This window comes from Chelonia mydas, chromosome 1, assembly GCF_015237465.2.
Source record: "Chelonia mydas isolate rCheMyd1 chromosome 1, rCheMyd1.pri.v2, whole genome shotgun sequence".
Taxonomy (NCBI): Eukaryota; Metazoa; Chordata; order Testudines; family Cheloniidae; genus Chelonia; species Chelonia mydas.
Genome location: NC_057849.1, coordinates 304,541,002 through 304,563,054, shown reverse-complemented (window position 1 = coordinate 304,563,054; position 22,053 = coordinate 304,541,002). Strand labels below are relative to the sequence as shown.

At 40.8% G+C, this 22,053-nt stretch overlaps 1 protein-coding gene across 5 annotated transcripts in view; it reads right to left on the bottom strand.

Moving 5' to 3' along the window:
- Positions 1–22,053, bottom strand: part of CPED1 (cadherin like and PC-esterase domain containing 1) — a 221,709-nt gene that overhangs the window by 120,616 nt on the left and 79,040 nt on the right. For 4 of the 5 annotated variants that reach the window (XR_006291938.1, XM_043550133.1, XM_037888943.2 and 1 more), the window contains exons 7-12: positions 18,884–19,052; positions 10,478–10,620; positions 8,551–8,635; positions 6,205–6,372; positions 3,773–3,877; positions 922–1,091 (exon numbers count right to left, since the gene is read on the bottom strand). Coding sequence is in view for 4 of the 5 variants with exons in the window: in XM_043550133.1 (XP_043406068.1) it covers positions 922–1,091; positions 3,773–3,877; positions 6,205–6,372; positions 8,551–8,635; positions 10,478–10,620; positions 18,884–19,052 (840 nt within the window). In the remaining variant the exon portion in view is untranslated. The remainder of the gene's footprint in view (positions 1–921; positions 1,092–3,772; positions 3,878–6,204; positions 6,373–8,550; positions 8,636–10,477; positions 10,621–18,883; positions 19,053–22,053) is intronic. The other variant, XM_043550139.1, reaches the window with a different exon arrangement.

The window sequence follows — 22,053 nt, the reverse complement described above, 5'->3', positions numbered from 1 at the left end:
TTTAACAGTGCAATTAAAACTGCGATTAATCACAATTAATTTTTTAATCTCACAATTAATCGTGATTAATTTTTTTAATCACTTGACAGCCCTAAAAGGACCCCAAACCTTTGATGAATTTTCTAACTGTGACGAACACCTCTATTTTTTTTTAATAAATCATAATTCACAAAACCTTGTGTATAAGTTTTTTTTTTTTTCAATTTTGGTTGAAAAAATGTCCCTTTTCCCACTGACAAACAATTGGCTTACATTTTAAAGTCTGTTTCCACATGGGAAAGGCTGAAAACTTATTTTTATTTATTTATTTCAAGTGAAAGTTTAAGTCTACAGCAGTCACGATCATAATTTAAGCCCACTGCAGTCAACATGCCAGTCTGATATTATTATTTGAAATCTTAATAACGTTAAAAGTTAGAGTTGCATTTAAAATTAGATTTTCAGAGGAAGGTGTCTCAAGTGGGGCATCCAAAATCTGTGACAACCCAAAATCACTAGTCACCTCTGAAAATCTTGGCCCAAGTTTTTATCTCCTGCCTTCTTTCTTGTTTTGGCTTCAAAATTGGAGGCAAGGAGCAGGAGACCTTTTGAACTCTATTAAACATTCCTATTTTCAGGGTGTAGTAATTCAGAAAATTCACTTCAAATCTACTAGAAAAATTCTACCCCCTCACCCCTGCGATTTTGCCACCAATAATCCTGTGTGTTAGAAGGGGGAGAAAAGGATCCCAAACTGGATTTATCTGGAAATTCAGATCAACCTTAACAAAGGAATACCTCCCAACACACTATAATAAGAAACACTGAGCCAGTGCTTTGGCTGGCGTTAATTGGCATAGCCCCTCTTAAGTCAAAAGCTCTACACTGGTTTCCACCAGCTGAGGATCTGGCCCTAGAAATATTATCTAATAGCCATCTTACCATCCTGAGAGATTTGGACGCGCCTCTTTATTCATGAACTGGAACTGCTCAAGTAAATTGGAAAGAAACCAATGTACTGTCAGGACTGACCCAAGCTTTCCCATCGGGTCTACCATGTGATAAACATCGTGCAGCAAAGTTTGAATCTTGGGTGCAGAAGACGGGAAAAGCTGAAAGAGAGAAAGTTGATATGTGTCAGATTAGTAAAGGTAAAAACACTTTTTCATAGATTTTTCCTTTATATCTCTGACTGAATCACCTGTTGGGGTCTGGTCCTGCAAACCGTTACAATAGGTTAGATGCATACTATATATGTAAAAACATACAAGGAGCTAAGAAAAAATTAGGAAACAGATTACAAGTGTTTAATAGAATATCCTAGCAATTCATATTAAGATACATTCCCAAAGTTATGCTGATTATCATGCCTTGCAAAACCATGCTTACTGGTCCTGAAGCGGAAGTCTTATCCCTCAGTCTTCTGTGTCTTGCTTATTTGACTCTCAGACTGAGATGAACTCTTCCCTGAACCAAAAGACCATGCCATAGACCTTGCCATCACTAAGCAGAACTCCCTTTCTTTCATTACTGAATTTCCTCTTTGTTGCTACCAAATCATTTCCTATATGATCACTCATCTCCATCTGTCCCATGATCTTCCAGGACCTTCAATCCCTTACTGCCCGTGACTTCTCTGATGCTCTGTGTCCCAATACTTGCTGCTCTTCCTTCGCCTCCACTGATCAGTTGTTAAGTCATTAACACCACTCTCTCTATCCTTGACTCCTTTGTCCCTCTTTCCCCCCGTATAATTTACCTACCAATCCCCAGCCCTGTTGCTCATCCCACCTCTCTGGCAGAGATCCAGACATCAGGCAGACTTCCTAGACACAGATTTGTTCTCTTTTCTTCTTTTCTGCCTTCTTTTCCTGCCACCTTCCTCGCAGTTTCTGCCTTGCCCTTATTGAGTCCCAGGCATATAAAACCCCAACATTTATTAATGGCCACTGACACCTTCCTAAAACCTTCCCCTCTCCTACATCCTCCACCCTCTATGCTAGGATCTCACCTGACTTCAAGAAGAAAAACTGACATCTCTCATGACCTCCCTACTCCTTCCCCACTCTCCTTCTCCTCCTTTCCATCCCCAGCACACTTTTCTATTGTCACTAAAAGGTCTTGTACTTTTTCCAATCCCTCCACCTGCCCCACCTCTGCACCAGTGTCATTCCTTCCTCCATCTCACCCTGACCTCCTCACTGTCCTCTGGCTCCTGCTCCAAGTACCAGAATGGTTTGGTTCCTCAAGTCTCAAAAAAACTGACCCTTGATACTATTACTTTTGCCAACTACCTCTCCAGCTCCCTCTCTCTTTACCTCTAAAATCATTGAATGACCCATTTACAACCATTCCCTCAATTTCCCCCCTCTAACTCTATTCTAGACCACCCTCTCCACCCCACCGAATACATACTCGACAAACATTTCCATTCATCTCTTCCTACCCAAATCTCAGCAGCTGTACTCCATGCTCATTCTTCTGGATCTCCCCACTGCCTTTAAAACTGTTGATCACTCCCTATTCCTTGACATTTTATCCCTCTTTGGCTTCCTTGGTACTATTCTCTCTTGGAAGTCTTCCTACCCATCTGATTGGTCCTTCAGAATCTTTCCTCCTTTCCCACACCCGCTTTGGGGGGATTCCCTCAGGATCTCTCAATGGTACCCTCCTTTTTTCCCCATTACACATTAAGTGCATTATCTGCTCACACAGTTTCAGCTATGATGGCTATGCTGATGATTCCTAATCTATCTCCCTCCTTCCAATCCCTCATCTCATGCCTCATTCTGCCTCTTTGACATTTCTTCTCAGGTTTTCCTCATTTCATCTCTCAACCGCTCCTCTCCAGCCTTCCCAACACCCACATCGCCTCCACCTCTCCATATGGAATGTGGCCTCCAAAATGATTTTCTTACTATGTCATTCAGACCATGTCACCCACTCTTTAAATCTCTCCACTGACCCCCTCCAATCTTCTTCATTGCATTCAATTTAAACTTCCTGTCCTCACCTTTGAGGTCCTACATAACTCTACTGCCCACAACTATCTGACCTCATCTTTTAACACATCACCTCTTGCCTATTTCACCACTAATGCCAGCCTTGGGGTTACATTTGTTCATTTTTCTCGTAAGTGTCTTCAAGACTTCTATCAAGCCCTACACATTTCCTACCTAATTGATTCATCAAGCCCTTTCCTTCTCTCATTTGTATACCTCAGACCATTCACCTTTTCTGTGAGCTCCACAAGAAATGAGTCTGACATTTTCTCCTATCCTGTTATCCTCCTTGTTTTTATTTTAGGAAGAATTGGCAGAATCCACAAGACATACGCATGACCAAACTGAGTATCCACATGATTTTACTGCTGTAAACTTCATTCTTTCCCATTCCATCCTCTCTCACTGTTTGCTGCCCCCCTCTGCATCACACCATCCCATCATATCTAAAGCATAGGCTCCAATATTGCAGTTACACACGTACTAAACTTTAGGCACGTGATAGCATCCTTCTTAAAAATTAAAAACTTGTGATGTACTACAATTCTGTTCTGTTGTATCGTTATTAAATCAATCATGATTTTATGATGTCTTAAAGAAAAGTACCTGGATTCTGACCATTTTAGCATTTATTTAAATAAGAAATAAGAAAATAAATCCATAATGTTTTCAAAGATTTTAAAAGTAGAAACACTTTCTTCTTAAATAACTTACAGCTGAACTACTATGATATCACATCAAAGGAAATTGCACAATACCAAAAAAATACACAATAATAATGTTTACTTTACCAGCTCAAATTGTCCCATACTCTTCAGCTCTTTTATAAAATGAATCATTGAATTTATCTCTTCTAAAGACAGACATTGCTCATATTCCTTCTGGTAGTTTTCATCCTGCAAAAGAAAGGACAGGAGTAGCTGGTGCACACTAGGTGTACGTCTACACTGCAATTGGATGTGCGATTGCAGCTCGTATAGGCATACCCAAGCTAGCTTTGATATAGCTCGTGCAGCTGAAAGTAATAGTGAAGATGCAGTGGCACAAGCTTCAGTGCAGGATATACAAGTCCACCTGGAAACCTGGGTATGTGTCCCCGCGAGGATCATTGCCACCGCATCTTCGCTGCTATTTTTAGATGCTCTAGCTAGACTAAAGCTAGCATGGGTATGCCTATATGAGCTGCAATCACATGTCCAATTGCAGTGTAGACATACCCTGGGGATGAGAGAGCTATCAGCTTGCTTGAATCACAGGAGAATAACACTGCTGTCAATCCCAGGGAAGGTGTTTACGATCATATTACTGAATTGGTTGAAATACTGTTTCAACCAAAAAATGAGAGACAGTCACCGTGGTTTCTGTACAGATCAATCTACATTCCATGCTACACATGCTCTGCATGTTACTGAAAAATGACTAGAACAACAAAAGGAAGTTAACAACATGTGTATAGACTTTACAGCCACTTTTGACCACAGCAGCACTGTGGATACTGCTACACCAGGAGGGTGTGACTGAGGACATAGTGTGGCGAGTGGAAGAACTGTACCACCATACATTTAGCTGTGTGAGGGTCAACGGCTGTCCAGTTGCGTCAGGAGTAGGCCAGGGATGAATGAATACTCTCGCCTATGTTATTTAATGTTCTAATAGATGATCTGATGACAAATTGATTGAGGCCAAAGTAGAAGGTGTGAAATTTAAAGATTGGTCTTTAGAGGCTCTCGATTATGCAGATGATCTTGCCTTACTAGGAGAGACTACTGACCAACTACAACTGATGGCTGGAAGAGCTCTGAAAAACTGCAGAATCTATGGGATTTAAGATCAATGGTAATAAAACCAAAGCTATGTACGCCTCTTATAAAATGGAAACAAATGACCTGCTGACACTGCATGTAGATGGCACTGACACTGAATGGGTGAATAGTTTCATTTATCTGGGTAGTTGATTGACAGCAGAAAGTTCTATATCCGAAGTAACATGTCAGATCAATCTTGCATCAATGGCATTTCAGCATCTTTAAAGGCCTTTAGGTGGTGGGATGTCTATGTGACAACTAAGACAAGAGTGTCCAGTGCAGAAGTGATGAGAACTTTTTATATGGAGCAGAAACATGGCCATTAAAAACAACTGAGGAGAGGAAAGAACAGTTTTCAGCATCAAAACTTATGGCATATTCTTAATATCTGTTGGTTAGGTTTGATTTTGGCACAAATAAGAAGATACTTAGACAATCCCAGCAAGTTGCAGTCTTGCACCAGTCGAGAACAAGACGACTGCAATGATGGGGTAATGACCAGTGTAGAGAGAAAGGTATGCTTTTGTAGGTTTAAAAAGCTACAGTCAAAGGAAGCTGAGCATGCAGCCAGCCATGAATCAGGTTGAAAGATGCAATTTTGAGGAATTTAAGAAGTCTAAATCTTCCCATACTGACTCTTGGTGAAAGAAGCAGACTTGCAAGGGATCGTTCAACGTGGTAGTCCACACTACACACCACAGCTATATCATAGCCATGTGAATCTGCTGCTGCATACCCTAGGTGGAGACCAATTTGCTTTGGCTATATTTAGCTGATACATAGTCCCTTGGGCACCATACCCAGCTGGTGAAAGTTAGAGCAGCCCCCTAGCTGCACTAACCTGAGTCAGGGCTGAGGCAAAGAATTGGGGAGACCAAACAAGCTCCCTGATAGCTCTTCCTTCTTCCAAGTCTGCTGTGTTCAATGTTAGTTTGGCGTAAGAGAGAATCTGGTGAGAGATAACTAGCACAAAGGGGCGTGTGAAGTATTTGCAAAGAAATATGATGTGCTGAAATGTGACCATTTTGCATTTTATAGATAATTTGAAATTAGTTCTGTATTCACAAACATTTCACAAACACTGCATACTTTGGTCCCATTATTAAGCTAAACTGGTTTTACTTGAAAACACACAGAATTTCACAATATTGCAGCTTTGAAAATATGAACTCTTGAGGGTTGGAAAATGAAGAAAAAAAAAAGAAAGAAAGAAAGAAAGAAAATTCCATGCAAGGTGTCATCATAATATGTTTTTCACAGTTTCATACAACTCTGCCTAGCCCCAAAAAGTTCTGATTGAACAAATATTTCATTTTGTAGTTTAGAAAAAAGCCCTCACAAAGAAAAGGTTATCATTTAGAATTAAATATTTTCAATTAATTTGTAATAAGAAAAATGTTTATGAAATCCACTCGTACCTTAATCACAGCTAATCTGTAAATGTTCTGTAAAGCCTCAAAGACACTGGAAGCTGAAGACTTATTAGACAAGAGAAACTTGAATGTATCCTCAAGCAGGAATTGTTTTACAGTTTGGTCCTCAAAATTCAAGTCATCATCAACTTGAAAGTCAAAGTGTTCGTGCACCTTGAAAAAAAATGAATTAACATACAGTTTTCATATCAAATCCAGTGTTCCCCGATATATCTAAGCTGGATTTATTTATTTATTCAAAGGAATCATAAAAGGTATGAATAAAAAAGGAATCAAATGCACACAGATGGTAAACAAATAAAGTAGTAGTATTTTATTTATGTATATTACTTCTGATACAATAATCAGAATTGTAACACGGCAAATACTGACAGGTTTCAGAGTAGTAGCCATGTTAGTCTGTATCCGTAAAAAGAAAAGGAGGACTTGTGGCACCTTAGAGACTAACACATTTATTAGAGCATAAGCTTTTGTGAGCTACATCCGATGAAGTGAGCTGTAGCTCAAGAAAGCTTATACTCTAATAAATGTGTTAGTCTCTAAGGTGCCACAAGTCCTCCTCTTCTTTTTACAGCAAATACTGTACTTCATTTTCTGTAACAATTACACATCATAGTGTTTGCTGACCTCTAGTGCACTGAGAAGAGCATAGCACTGTCATATAAAAATTAATGTGTGTTTTTGCAGCCTATTTTTAAAAAAATGTCCAGCCTTTTAATATATAAAAAAAAATTAAAGAGTGAAGATTGCTAAATGACTACATGTTATACACAAAACTCAAGTTCTTAATGCTTAACAATGAGCATAACTTGAATACTTAAGGACATACATTTTACATTAGACATAATAAACAATCACATCATTTCTATCAATCATAAAGAAATTCATTTTACAACCCCAACACAACTGCAACTCACATCCATCAGGGGTTATATAGAACATTCTGGTTTTCTTTACTTCTGTATCCAAATGTGTTTAAGAAATACTGTATTAATATCTGTTAATATTTAGTAGCTGACAGTAGATCTCTTTTAGAAGTACTTATAATTGCTTTTTTTAGAATAATGCTGTTACACATATTTTCATAGGAAAGCATTTATCACTCGTGATTTACTAGAACATGATATAAAATATGTATTTATTTTAACTTCCATTTGAGGCTGATCAAGATGTGTCTATAGCATGTAGAGAGAACTTCTGTTTTCAAAAGGGTTTTGATTTGAGGATTACTGATGAAAGTACTGTATATATTTAGGGTCCAACTTGAGGTTATTAAGTTGTGATGAAATATGCATTTCTTTATACTTGGTAAGAACAATGTCTTTATATTTATTTTGTGGATAGTGCAAGGTTTACTATATCTACTCGCTTCTTTGCATTCTGTAGCTGATGTAATAGGAAACTACACAGATTTCACTTAGCAACCTAAATTGATTTTTTTAATTAAGATTTATTTTTTAAATTTTGCTTCTGGAATGTCCCTGGGTATTTTTCAAATATATTTTTCCTTTTTTTTTCTTTTGTGCAGACAAAAGAAGACATAGCTTTTTTAAATTCCCTGAAGCAGAGCAAAACAGCTGGAAAGCTGGCCTAAAGGGACAGCTGAGAATTCCTCTGATGGAGGAGGAACAGTAGGTGGTACAAAGCTGGTATAATGGGCTCTCTACCACATTCCTCTTCCTCATGGTGTAGAAGGTATGTCGGGGTGGTCTGGGAAGCGGAAGTCAGCATGATGGAGGTCAGAGTGTGTTGTGCTCCATAGATCTTTGTAGGCGTAATGGCCTCTAGGGAAGAAGTACAAGCCAGCACAATTTAGGGCAGCATTTAGACGTGCACAGGGAGATATTTCAGCCAGTCCCAAGACCTCAGCCTCCTCCAGTCACCTATGCCAAGCTGTTCTCTAGCACAGCTCAAGATTGAGCCCCGTTCCACAGCCAGTGCCGGCTCCACTAGGCCACAATGCTTCCTAGCCAGGTTGTTGACAGATGTTGTTGAGATCTTAGTGCTGTAGACATCAATATTATTCCATAGTCCCTTAACAACTCTTCCAGTCCCAAGACTCCATTTACTAATGTATTCACACATCTATTTGTACATTTGTGCATAGTTGCTTAGTGGTTTGGGGGCAATCATCAATGACAATTCTCTACTGTACTTTTCTTTTTAGTCTATGCTCTTTTGGGAAGGGGCAGTTCCTTCCTTTGGGTTTGGAAAGCTCCTAAAACCAGGGGCAACAATTAAAAAAATACCAAAAATAAATCCCCTCCATCCATCACTTACTTGCTTTAAAAATGTTACATGTTTTAAAAAATGTGATTGGCACTTGCTTACCTCAAGAACTACTGGGTATGTGGAGGTGTTGAACCCAATGTCAAAGGTTAACATTTGAAAACACAGACTGCATCTGAAATTAAACCTGACAAGAATATGGCATGTGAGATAACTGTAAGTAAAAGAGAAAAAGTCAATAAAGTCACATGCAGATAGGTTTAGATCCTCAGCTGGTGAAAATCAGCACAGTTTCATGGACTTAAATGGAGTGATACTATTTACACCAGCTGAGATGCTGGCCTATAGACTTCAAGCCATTATGTTGTTTTTCACTGTTGTTTCTTTTAACAGGCCAAGTAAAACAGGTTACGTGTTAAAAATATTGTAACAAATCCATGGCCACCTAGGACTGGACAATGACAGAGAGGACAGAACCCTGTTCCTCTAGTAATGGAGAGCCTCCATGACTATAAGCAATGTAGTACTTCTGATACATAGATTAACAATACTGATCCCATCCAGTAAAGAGGAGTTATACACACACACACACTGGCCAGTTTTTAACTTTACTTTAAAGATATAGTTAAACACAGTCTTGCCCACCACTCATTCCCTAACCAATTTAGCAGTAGCTGCACTGAGAAATGCTACTCTAATCCATTGTTGCTGCTTCAGAAGCCCATTATTTTACTCTAAGACCCTAATTCACCACCAGATGCACCAATCACAGACAGGGGATGGAATGGGGATTTCTAATGTTATGGGGTCTTTTTAATCTAGGCCCATTCCTCTGTTAATGTTAGTGCATTCTGTGGTACATGAGGGTTTTGGGGTGTGTTGGAGGAGGGGAACGATATAGGGGGAGGAAGTGCCTGCTGGAGGGTGTGGGGTTCTGCAACTGGGTGGATGACATTTTGGGGAAAACAGATGTTACATAAGGGTGAGTAGTAGCAAAACTCATGAGTTTCATTGTGACCCCAATGGTCTTTGCTGCAACTGGATTCATACGAGCCTGGAACTACATGAAAACTTGGATGTCCCATAAATAAGCCAACCCATCAATTTGGTTTGGTGAAACTATGTGAACCAAAACTAGCTGGTTTTGCACAACTCTTAAAATAACTCTATATTTATATTCACAGTCTCTCTCTTACACACACACAATATAGTCTATAAAGTTTTGTTCCTACTACTTTAGGACAAATAATGGGCTTTATTGCTGCTAAACAACTAGGTCCTCAAGTAGCTGTATAAAACATGTATATTTACTATAAAAAAGTGAAGTATCTGGTCCATATAAAACTAAAAAATCCAGTAGGAAAGACTGCAATAACCTAATCGTCCTATAAAAAAGTGATACAGTATTATTCAGGCATACTTCATGAGGTGTAATACTTAGGACAAAGTATTCTAAAATTGTGCTACTATTCAGATCAGTTGCAATTCCCTGATTCCCTGCTCCAGCCCTGGTTATAGCTGCCAGGGGCTGCTCTAATTTGCACCAGTCAGCTACAGTCCCCAAAAGGCCATATACCAAATGGAGACAGCTGGAGCACAATAAACTTTGGCAACTCACTCTTTCATCCCTCAACACCCTCTACGCTAGGGGTTCAAAGTAGGGAAGCACAGGAGGCAGCTATGCCAGCTTCAAATCCATTGGGAACTCCCCCATTTGTGGGAGGTTTCTGCTCGCTTTGTACTGCCTGAACAATACAAAAGCAGAAGAACAAGACACAGAATCTGACCCAAGGTATTGATTGTAACTCCTTGACCTTTTTTGAAATAATATGTTTGGCCCTCAAGTTGAGAAGGTTGGATGCCGCTGCTGTTGAAAATCTCTCTTCACCAACCACATTATTTCACTCTAATACCAAGTATGAAATACCAGTTTCTTTGTAACAGCAGAATCTGTGTACTCAACTACTTTCCATAATATTCTAAAGAACTTGACAATAAACTTACCATTTATTTATTGGTAGCGTCTTACCTATTGAAGGTCTTTGGTCCCACATCGGGTGACTCACTGAATGCCTCAGCTACCAGTAAGAGTTTACTTATTGTTTCTTTCATATTATCAAAGGCTTGCTGAGGGGAACTGGATTTGAAGAATGTCTCAAAAAATCTTTGTAGCTGTGAAAGATGTTAAACAAATTCTTAAACACTTATCCTATTATACTTTTAAGGACCGTACATTAACAGGCTTGCAGATGTCAAAATTGCATAAGAATGCCAGTTTTATTTTCTACCCGGTCCCACATTAAATGAAGAATGAAATTAAATGTTCTCTCAATATTCTAGCAGAGAAGTTATTTGCATTTATAAAGAAGCAAATCTTAAATAAACTGTGCATTAATTGGTACCAGAAGGCACTGCATTTAGACACAGAAGTCCCACAGCCTAAATTCACTTTCATAAAACATTTTGCTATTAACATATTACATGAAGTGGAAACGTCTCATGCTTAGTTCTGCCGCAGTAGAAAAACTTGACAGCATCAACATATTCAAAGCCAAATCCTTTCTTCTTTGTAACATATTGGGCCAAACGCTGATGTCCTTCCCCTTTGGCTATGAGCTCTGAGCCTGAGTAAACAAGTTTTATGCAGAGGATGGAAGAGCAGTCAGGGTGAAAGCAATCCTCCCCCCACCCCCACCCCATTATGTGGCCAGCCACATCATTACTAATACAACAATCCATGTAATAGTGATGGGGCTCCTGCACATGCCTTACATGAGGAGTTTAGCCCCATGGATCCCCATATTGGCATATCCACTGGCCTGTACACCACCGCCACCTCAACTTACTCCCACCATTTGTCCAAATCCACCTTTCCCACCACAGCAGGAAGAGGGCTAATGGAGCAGAACACAGGAGGAGAACAATTCTCACACATAGTGGGACCAGGACAATTCTTGCTGATTTTAGGGGTGTTTGGGCTTACAGTGGAAGGAGCTGCATTTGGCCCATAGTTACAGTGCAGTGATATTAAAATTACTTTTGCTTAAGGGTAAGTCATGAAAAAATGAACGAATTGGCTAAACCAACAATAACATGCTTTTTCTTATTCCCCTTTGGTGTTAGATTAAACCAACCAACCAACCTCCAGTCGTGTTAAATAAGCATTGTGTGGGCTCAGTGACACAAATTATTTCATTCTACTGTACTTCTCAAAAACACACACAGTGTTTTGAATAATCAATTAAAGGCCTGAAAGGCAGACTACATATGATTTAATCAAATACTTCCCATTTGCAATCTTCACGCATGCATGCTCATGGATAGATCAGAAGTGTGGCACAACTAGGGCTTTAGCTTGTTTACATTTAATTATTCCCTTGAGCTAGCTTCTGTTCCTGGATATTCTTTACGAATGCATTTGTGGGGACAGATTCTGGGGCTGGCCACCAAAGCAACCCAAAGGCCCATAAAGTTGCTGTAGTTGAGGATTTGCATGACATGGGGTAGAATTGTTCTAGACATCGCTATATTGCCCCCTTCTATCCCCAACCCCAGTTTAGGGGCCACATCATGGGCATGTTGAGGAGACGATGTGGCCACAGAGTTCTGTACTCTGGAGATCACTGGCTGGCATAACTGGGGTTCGTTGCAGCCAGGTACAAATTGTAGCAACCCTGCTGGAATCTCAGTACAGGAGGCTCTTTGGGAGCCTCCACTTGACACATCAGCAGTGTGAAGGGGCCAGCCCTACAATGGAGAAGGCCTGATTGATTAGGCAGCAGTCTGAGAAGGGAGCTGAACCCTCTGTCTCCAGAGCCCTGCTTTGTTAGATGACTGGAAGGAAATGCCACCCCTGACTTCTTGCTTCCAGCCCACCTCCCAGTGGAGGAGCAAAACTGCTACAGAGCAAGAGCTCAGCCCTGCTCAAGCGAGGACAGGGAAGGGGTATGCAGGCCACCTGATTGGCTCTGGGAGAAGGCTACAGGGCATGGACAGATAGCATGCACTGCTGCTGCTGGAGGGTAAAAAGCCTAATCACAGCCAGACCCCAGTACTGGGAGATTGACCCAGACAGCAAATCAGGTGCACAGACATAGCCAAGCGGGGAGAGCAGTCCAGACTCAGCAGAAGCAGCCCTGACCTGCCTGGTGACCCTGGGGACAGATTCCTTGAGAGGCAGCCAAGCCTGGGACTTCCCACTGCGAGCTCACACTACAGCACTAGAGGCAGGAGGTACTCTGTTCTAGAACGGAGCCTGGAGGGCCATTTGGACTAGTTGTTAAGTTAGGGCTATTTAAGCGTCGAGGACTCGTATTACGTTTTGGGTTATATGTGTGACTTCTCATAGCAGCTCTCTGCTAGTGCCTTTTACTAATTGTGGCTGTGTCCTTCCTGGCTAGGTGGCAGATAAAGTCATTGGTATTGAACACGGGTGCAGCATTTACTTCAGGTTAAATTCCTGCCTCTTCAGAGGGGTGAGGGGCAAGTGGGGTTCTCTACCGTACCGAGCGTGGCATTAGCAAATATAAAGCCTGTCAAGGGCAAGATACATTTGTTCAATGTGTTAGTACAGGCACCTTCATAGGCAACTGGTTTGGAATGTGGTATCAAAACAGAAATAAGAAAAGGTACAAAACAGGTTAACAATCAATATGGACTGGTGGGTTGGATCTTAGGTGACGTAGAATGTGCTTTCTAACTTGTAAGCAACCCTGCAATAAATGTATGTTGTGTGGGAGGACGTATGTTGAAGAACACCTTTTGTGTACGGAGAACATGCAGTGAGATAAGAATTGCTTCCTGAAGAGAGGACATATATGTCTCCTTTTCAGATTTTTGGCTACATTTTAAGCAATAATAATGTATATGGAATATGGAGACAGCTTGGCAAACCAGAGTGCCAGGGTCACAGTGCTCCACTGTGCCGTGATCCCATTGTAGTTTCACAGCTAAGGGGATATGCACAGCTGCAGGGTCTTTATTATGTGACAGGTTTTTTTTTTTTAAATGTCTGAGTGTTTTATTTTAGTGAAGAATAAATCCTTCTTAATAGGATACATTTTTTTCAACATAAGCCTTTCTATCTGCAGTTAGCGTTCCTGCATTCATTCCTTTTATGTTGCACCACATGGAAAATAGCTATGCTTAATTATATTTCTTCGCCAAGTCCACACAATCTCTGTATTTATGTATACACACACACACACACACACACACGCCTCTTTGATTATGCATTTGAAGAAACAAGGATAACCAGTGCATCTCCCAACATACAGACTGGATCTGTGCAAAACGGCCAAAGAAACATATTCCACAATAATTCTATTCCAAGCACTGCGCACTGCCACACACAGATCTATCTACACGTGGTCTTCTACCTACAGTGGTTGATGAATCATTGCCAGTCGAAGAAGTTGTAACATGTAATGGGAGAAAAATGTACCCATAATCAAAAACAATGGTTCCAGAATACATCACAGAGAAAAAAATACAGTGATTTATCATTAGTTTATAGTGCTAGCTGTTGGATATGCCTATTTATTCTCACCCAGATTTATTATTTTTATGTGATGACATTTCCCTGTTCCTTTGACACAGCACTTGATGAAGGTGGAAACCAAGACATTATTCAACTATTTTGTATAGTAAATTTCCTATTTGTGCATATTTTTTCTTACATAATCTAGTGTTAAAGGAAGTCTGTTAATAGATTAAGCCACAAATTCATCCCACCTAAAGTTTGTTTTAATTCATTTAAGTGGAAAATGTTCTCTGAGTATCATTTTATTTTAAATTACCCACTTATTTCAGTGGTTACTAGTAATCCCTGAGAATGTTGTTTTCTAAATTTCTGCTGGTGGGGAGGAAGTGAAAAAAGGCCTCTAACAACCTTTCCTCTAATGATCTCTGCTGTTAAGGCCAAGACCAAAGCCCAGTGAAGTAAATAATAAGACTTCCACTGACTCTAATGTACTTTGAGTGGGGACTGGAATAACTATGGCCTCCTAACCATGGTCTTGGGCTTTTGGAAATGATGAGGTGGATCAGCAGTGGTGACCCACCAACAGAATTCCTTATGGATCCTCTTGTTGCTGGGGGAAGACGTGGGCCTTCCCAAAATACCATGTTATTGGAGAATAATGGAGGCAGACTTCCAAGGATTCGGTTTCTGGAAGGGGAAATATAATTCCCAATAATAAGCAGCTGCTTCTCTCTAGGATTTGGGGTGGCCTGGACTTCCACCATTAAAGATATGCCCCCTGGAAGTTTGTAAGAGAGAAAAAGAGCATAAAGAAGTGAGTTAGGAGGGTCAGATGACAGTCTTACTTTCCTGTCTAAAATACACTCTCTCTTAAAACGTTGGGATTTTTTGGAGGTAGTGAGCGGTAAGAGAGAGAGGTGGGTTTTGAGTTTAGAACCAAACAACTACGGCAACATTACAAATGAAGGCCCTGATCCTGCAAACACACATGCGAGTGCTTAACAACATACAGTAGTAAAGTTAGGCACAGGCATAAGTGTTTGCACGATCAGGGCCTAATTTCATTTATATCACAAGCTTAATTCAAAACCTAATCGAGAGTTAAGGATACATAGAGTTCTTTCACGTATGTTTCTGCCAAAGAAATAAAGGTAAAAATTGGGTAATTAAAACACCCTTATAAAATAAAATGAGGTGGGAAGGAACATTGAAAGTTTCTGTTGTGTCAGAAGTTTTGCTCTTTATTTACATGTATGTTTTAATTCTATTTTACATTAAAAATTATTTTTGGAAGGTCCTGAGGCAATATCCAAAGAGGCCACATGAGGGCAATATTATCACCTGATTTTCACAATGTGCAGCTCTAAGTGAGAGCCCCAAATCATATTAGAAGGCATATTTCCCGAGAGCATACTGTTCCTGTTTTGTTTGCACATATGTTAACTTGGAAAAAACATCTTGTTTATTAAAATTTTCAAATGCACAATACACAAGAAACAATTTCAATAGTCGGTAATTTTGGCTTACACCATGGAACTGTTACACAACAACTAACTTTAATGAGTTCTTTTTAGTGTGATGCATGCTTTGAAAGTTACTTCTGAACAATGTTTTAAGATGAGCACCTAAAGTTGCACGAGTTCACAAAATGGGTAATTAGACCCAGAAAACGATCAGGCACCTAACTACCCATTTTGCATGTGCACATACATGGAGTCAGATTCTCAGCTACTCCAGTGGCAGTGCAAAATACTACCTACTACATAAAGTAAAATGCCAGATAATGCAGAGCTCTGTGCCAATTGCTCTCCCATAAGACATGATTGGAGCCATGTGAAAGCAAATGCCTCCTCTAAAAGATGGTAGGTGGGATGTTGAATAGATCAAAATGGTTAACCTGAGTAATTAAACCATTTTCTAAGACTCTAAAGCACCGATATCAGTTAATCTCTTAAAACCTGTCAATATAATACAAAAATTCTATATTGACATGACAAGCTATGCAAGTGTTGCCAAAATATAAAAAGAGAGAACCCTTGGTTACCAAACAACCACAACCAGGATCCTGACGATAGTTAGGGGAATACTGCTCAAGAGAATTAAAGTGCTAATGTGCACACGCGGACGCAAGTCCAGTCTTCAAGTCCTACACAAAATAGTGCAAAGCACCTGATGGAAATAAGAGTCTCCCTTTTTGGTGAATACTGCATGACCTGTCAACCTTGAGGTAATTAACAAGTGAAGAGCATTTCACACATCAATACTGGCAATATACAGGAAAACGTTTAGGCTTCAATTATTTGCTCAGTGAGAGTGCACAATGTCTCCTGACATGAACAGGAATGATGACACACTGATTGGACATAGATTCCTTGATATGTACTTTATGCAATTATTTTTCAAGGTTTCTATTTTTTTTAAGGCACAGATAGTGGATAAAGTCACTGTAAACCTCAGTCACTATAAGCAGGGTGAGTAAAAGTGATTTGTAAGAATTATGTATAATAGTTGTAAACTACTGACATTTTGGAGCTGCACAACAAATAATGAGCATTTTTTCCTTCATTCACACGAGAGATACTTCACAAAGAAATCCCACATTTCAGAAACGTGTGGCTGAAGCTGAACATTTCTAGTTATTATGGACCAAATTCCTCAGCTGTCATCAACTGGCATAGCGCCACTGGCTTCACTCAGAGGTCCTGGCTCATTGTGTCTGCTGTAGGCGGGTAACTGGCATTGTAGGTTTGGCTGAATACTCTGTGTCGTTTATTGAAAACATGCTCTACGATCATGACAAAATGGTTTATAGCTGACTTATAGACAGGGAGAAAAATACTTATTTTAAACATTTAATTTTCCACCATTATTTCCAGAACGAAGTGCTATTTTCTGCTTCTCCTGCACAGTGCATCTGATGCTGCATTGTATCAAGCCCAGAAATCCTTTATGTATTTTCCACATATGCTAGCTGGTCACACCTAGAGAATTTCTATTGTTAGATTATACAGTGCCTTGCTTTTACTGGTTATTTCTTGGAGACTCTCTGACTTCTCTCAAGTTCTATATAGAATATCCGTTTATAGTTAGAGGCAGCCTAATATATCCTGTTCTCCATCATTGTATTAATTTGCATTTAAATGTATATCACCATAGAAATGCTTTCTCTGGTGACTCTTGTTTGTATAACTCTTGCTGTTCTGACAACTCTGTCTAAAGCTGTGGAAGATATAGGACCACAGAAGCAGTAACCAGACTCGAACTCCTCTCAATGTGCTGCTACTTCTATCTATCACTTTTATTGCTTCTTCAGCTGCCAGAATGTTCTGTAAATGGTGGCTGATGCCCCTTTTTGAAGACTTGTCTCAGCGCTGATTATTTTCCAGAGTGCAATTCCACAACTACTAATGATTATTATCCTCCAAGCTAGTTCCTAGTTACGGGATTATAATGATGCCACTGGACACTTGTAATATTTTCAGTTAACTTAAAATTAAATTAAATTCAGAGGAAGCAGAGGTCTGTTCAGTGCGTGACTTAAATGAGGAAGACCAATTAGTTTCCACAAGGGGAGATGGTAAAAATGAGTAACAACATCATCTCGTAGGCTTCAATATGCTCCAACATTTTAGCATTATCATAGTAGGATTGTGGCATTGTAGCATAATGCCAGCACTCACGCTGATTAAGACCCAAATCGTGCCCCCTACTCAAGTGACTCAGTTGGGATCTGAGGATCTTCTTGTGGGCAAGTGTGGAAGCAGCTTCCTCAACCCTCAAGCAATGGTGCAGGAGTTGAGACACTCCAGGTGAGACCCATAGAAGACTCTGCAGCCCTAGTGTCTCCCTTCTGCAGAAGGAAGGATGGAATGATCCACAAGGCAGCAGATCCTCTGGCATTGCAGGAAGAGCTGCTATGTCACAAGCAGTTTCTCACTAAATGGAACAAAGGAGAAGCAGGATACCCATGAGGAGGCATGTGCCACTGGGCAAGATGGATCACAGTCTCTCCCCTGCCACCTGGAGATGACAAGATCTAATCTATTTTAGGCACTTATAAATAGGGTTGGCAGGATTCGATTTGTATTTCTTTATGCGTTTTTAAAGTTTTTATCAATTTAAGTTTCCAGAATTGCATGAAATTGTGGGGGGGGGGGGAGAAGACAATTATTTAATGACAAGAGACCCTGAAATTCAGAAAGTTAAAGCTTTATAACCATTAAAACACAAATATTAACACCACATGTCAAAATACACAAAGTGAATATCTTTTTAAGTCAAACTCTAATAAGTTTCCAAGGTCCATTTTTCTTACTTTGCCTAGCTGTAAATGTCTATTATTACTGACGGAAATATTTTCCCAACAATTTGGGTGTGTGCAGTGAAAGCACCATTTACTGGCATTTACTGATAAAATCTAATCCTTTCAAGCCTGTTTATAAAGCATCCATCTTCACAGAACCTAGGATCCTAAGGGTGGTGCACTGGAGGCCCATTCCCTCCATCTTATAGAGCATTTCCCTTAGTTCGTGACCACTTCTCTCATAAAGGGCAACTCTGTGGCATCTCTAGTTCAAAAAATTAAAGATCCCAAACCAGCCCTTATTTTAGGTACTGATTTTACTTTCTTCCATAGTGGATTAACACCAAGCTAGAAAAAGCTTCATCACTGTAGTGTCTGCACAGTTGTCCTGGAGAGCGTAACAACAGCTCTGCATCTGCTCTCACACAACCGAGCCAAAACTTGGAAGTGCCCTGATAACCCCATTGCCTCCTCCTTTGCAAACCAAACACTGCTCTTTTGTCTGATCAATGAAAGCTAGCCAGGAAAAGTATATTTTGTGTTCGGTAGGAATGGCTAATAATGAAGGAAGAAGAAAGAGGAACTAAATTGTTTGCCTTTCTACCACTGCACTTTGAGTGAATGAACCAGTTAGAAAAGAAGAGTTTTACCTTTACAGAAAAGTGCTTTGTCCTGGGAGGAAGCCAGACAATGGCAGTTGAATGAATGAATGCCCGCAAAGGTGTTAAGGATGTCACTAGCACATACGCTTTGATGATGATGGAAAGGTCTTGAGCTTTCAAGAACTGCTTGTGGTCAGCTGAAGCTGGTATAGAACTCCTGCAAAATAAGAACAATAAGTGTTAGGAAAGTGCTTGCTTCCTCTATATGAAAATGAAAATGAGGTATAAGAATACTGAAAATAGGAGCCTTTATTCCCCAGTGAAGTGACACAAGAGATGAAACCAAGTAGGTTGGAATACTGCTTGCACCAAGTCTGTTTTTACTGCTTGGAAGATTTATTTCATCGTAATTCCCAGATAAAAACTATGGCAAGATGGAATTACAGCTGAGAGCACATATCAGGAACTTATAGGTAAAAAACATAACAGCAATGTTGTAATTATTGCAAAAGCAGGCATGATCAACCCAGAAATCCAATTTTAAAGAAATCCAAACATGTTAAGGAATGGAAATACAAAGTTAAGGCACCCAAACAACTTTAACTCTGCCCTGTGCTAATGCCAGGAAGAAATGAAAAGAGAAAACCTACACTATCTTTAATAAAAACTACTTACATTTAAGTCTTCTTAACATATGCACAATGTGCCTCAGGTGGCACATGACCAGGATTCATCACCAAATTTGGTCCACTGATTGGATTATTAACTTCCCCGGCTCCGTACTGACAGGGAGTGCAACGTGAACGCTGATCCATTACATTTAAGTGGGGTCACACACAATAAAATGCCATTGTCACGCTCATGTGGTTATTGCATGACATCACTGAAGAGAGTTTTGGTTGGACATATTCCTGGTGGTTTCATCACAGGACATAATCTTTAGTTTAAAATTAATCTTTAATTCCCAGAGACTCCAGGACAATCCTGGAGGGCTGGCAACAGTAGAGAGTCAAGACCAGCACCTTCATAAAATACTGTAAAAGACTATGACACGAGGAAAAATCGCCCTTCATAAATTAGTGAACAATAATCTGGCAGGCTTTGATTTGGACAAGATAGGGATGTAGGCAGGCAACTGGTCAAGTATTTAACTGCACAGTCCTGTTTCTCTAGGGTTTGTCCCCTGTCTGATACTCAGACAAAATCAGACATGGTTTGTCCAGTATCAGATGAGGGATGCCCTTTTGAACATTGTGCTGCTCTGCTCCCACCAGTGTGACCTCACATACAAGGTCCCATCAGTGGAGGCAGAGCAGCATGTTCTTAAAAATGGCACCCTCCCATGTGGAATGACCTCGCACATACTGTGTGTCCAAGGTCACGCCGGCGGGAGGTGGGGCCACTCCATTCCTGGAAGTACCGGAATGTCCAGTATTCCAGGAATGCGTCAGTGGCCACACTACAGGGATGTCCAGCTATTGGTCTTTTGCTACAGTAGTCTGCAAAGAATTAGCTGTGGAACTGTATTGCCAAATTGTATTGATCAATAGATCGAAAATCAAGAGTCAGACCTCCCACAAAATCACGAGGTTTTTTTTAAAAAGAATTTGTCGTGTTTTTTAGACCAGTCTCTTGATGTTTGCACTCCCCCTGCCCATCCCCAGGATGTGTACATGTGACAGTTAGTGTTGCTCACCCTCCCACATGTACCAGATACAGTGATTTTGGTGCCTGCTGCAGGAGCTCTCACCGTGACATCTGCCCCTCTCCTGCCCAGCAATTAATTCTGTCCCCCAAGCCTCCCTCAGTTCTGTCTCCACCCAACCCACCTCAATTCAGCTCCCCCACAGTTCAGTCCCCCAGTCCTGCTCATCACCACCCCATCAGTTCAGCCCCCCTATCCCATCAACCCCACTGCCCTCAGTTCACCCTCCCAGCACTCATCCCATCTACTCAGAACCCAACATCAATACAGCTTTGGGATCTCGACCCACGTTTGAGAACTGCTGTTCAAGACAAAAGACTAGTCTCTGCCCAGAAGAACTGGTTTAGCAGAGGGGAACTTGCCTTGGCAATGAAGTCACCTGCCAGGGCACTAAGGTTTTTAAAAGGACAGAAACTTTTAAAAGGACAGGAGCGATTTTCTCCAGCCCATGAGGAAGAAGCAACCCATCAGCATGCAACACTTCAAGACACAGGGGACTCCCTGCCTGCCTCCCTGAACCCAAATGGTCCCCCAAGGACTCACAAGGGAAGAGCGAGCTAGTTAGGGGCATTGTGCTTAGAATGTATATTGCTTTGTATGAGCTGTATTGTCTTGTACTTTATATGATTAAGTAAAAACAGAAATGTGTTAGACTCTGTAGTAAGTGTTTTAACTGCTTTACAACTACTGCGTGACCCTGAGAGAGTTAAATAGTAACCACATCTTTGTAGGGAGAGTTTTGGGACAGGATGTGTTTAAGCAACTGGTTTATCTCAAGGGTCAGCACTGGCCCTGGTGGCCTAGGGCAGGTGTGCAGAGAAGCTCCATTCCCAGACTGAGAGCCACTGCTCAGGAAATACGCCAGAGAGGCTAAGTGAGGAACCAGTGCTGCATCCTGCTCCAGAAGCTTAATCCACCCGGGAGATCCAGAGCACAGAGGCTTGGCTTCCCCACACAGCAGTGCTGATGGAGTGGCCAGAATCTCTCCCAGAGGGTCCCAGGCAGCAGAATCTGTGTGGTTCTGCTGAAACAGACGCAGGATTTGGAGAGCCTGTGCTGGGAGGGCATATTCCAATATGCCAAAGACCTCAGCTTTATGGGGGCTCTCTGCACAGAAGAGCTTGTGGGGTGGGGGCGGGGGATAGGCCAGGGCACAAACAGGGCATGGGTTAATAGATCTGCCACTGTACAGACTTATATATTATTAAGAGGTGTGTCTGTATTTGTATCTACCTAGGTGATTAAATGATCCTCATCATCTCAGTATATGAAGGTGTGTGTGTATGCACTAAGGCTACATCTACACTAGTTTATGTCAGCATAACTTACATCGCTCAGGGGTGTGAATAAACCACTCACCAGAGCAAAATAAGTTACACCAGCCTAAGCGCCAGTGTGGACAGCTGCACCGCTGCAGCACTGGATGTGTAGACTAGGTACTGCAGTGATGATGGCGTGTAAGTACCTGCATAGGTAGAATGCTGCTGGGCTTCTGATCCTTCCTTTCTACATG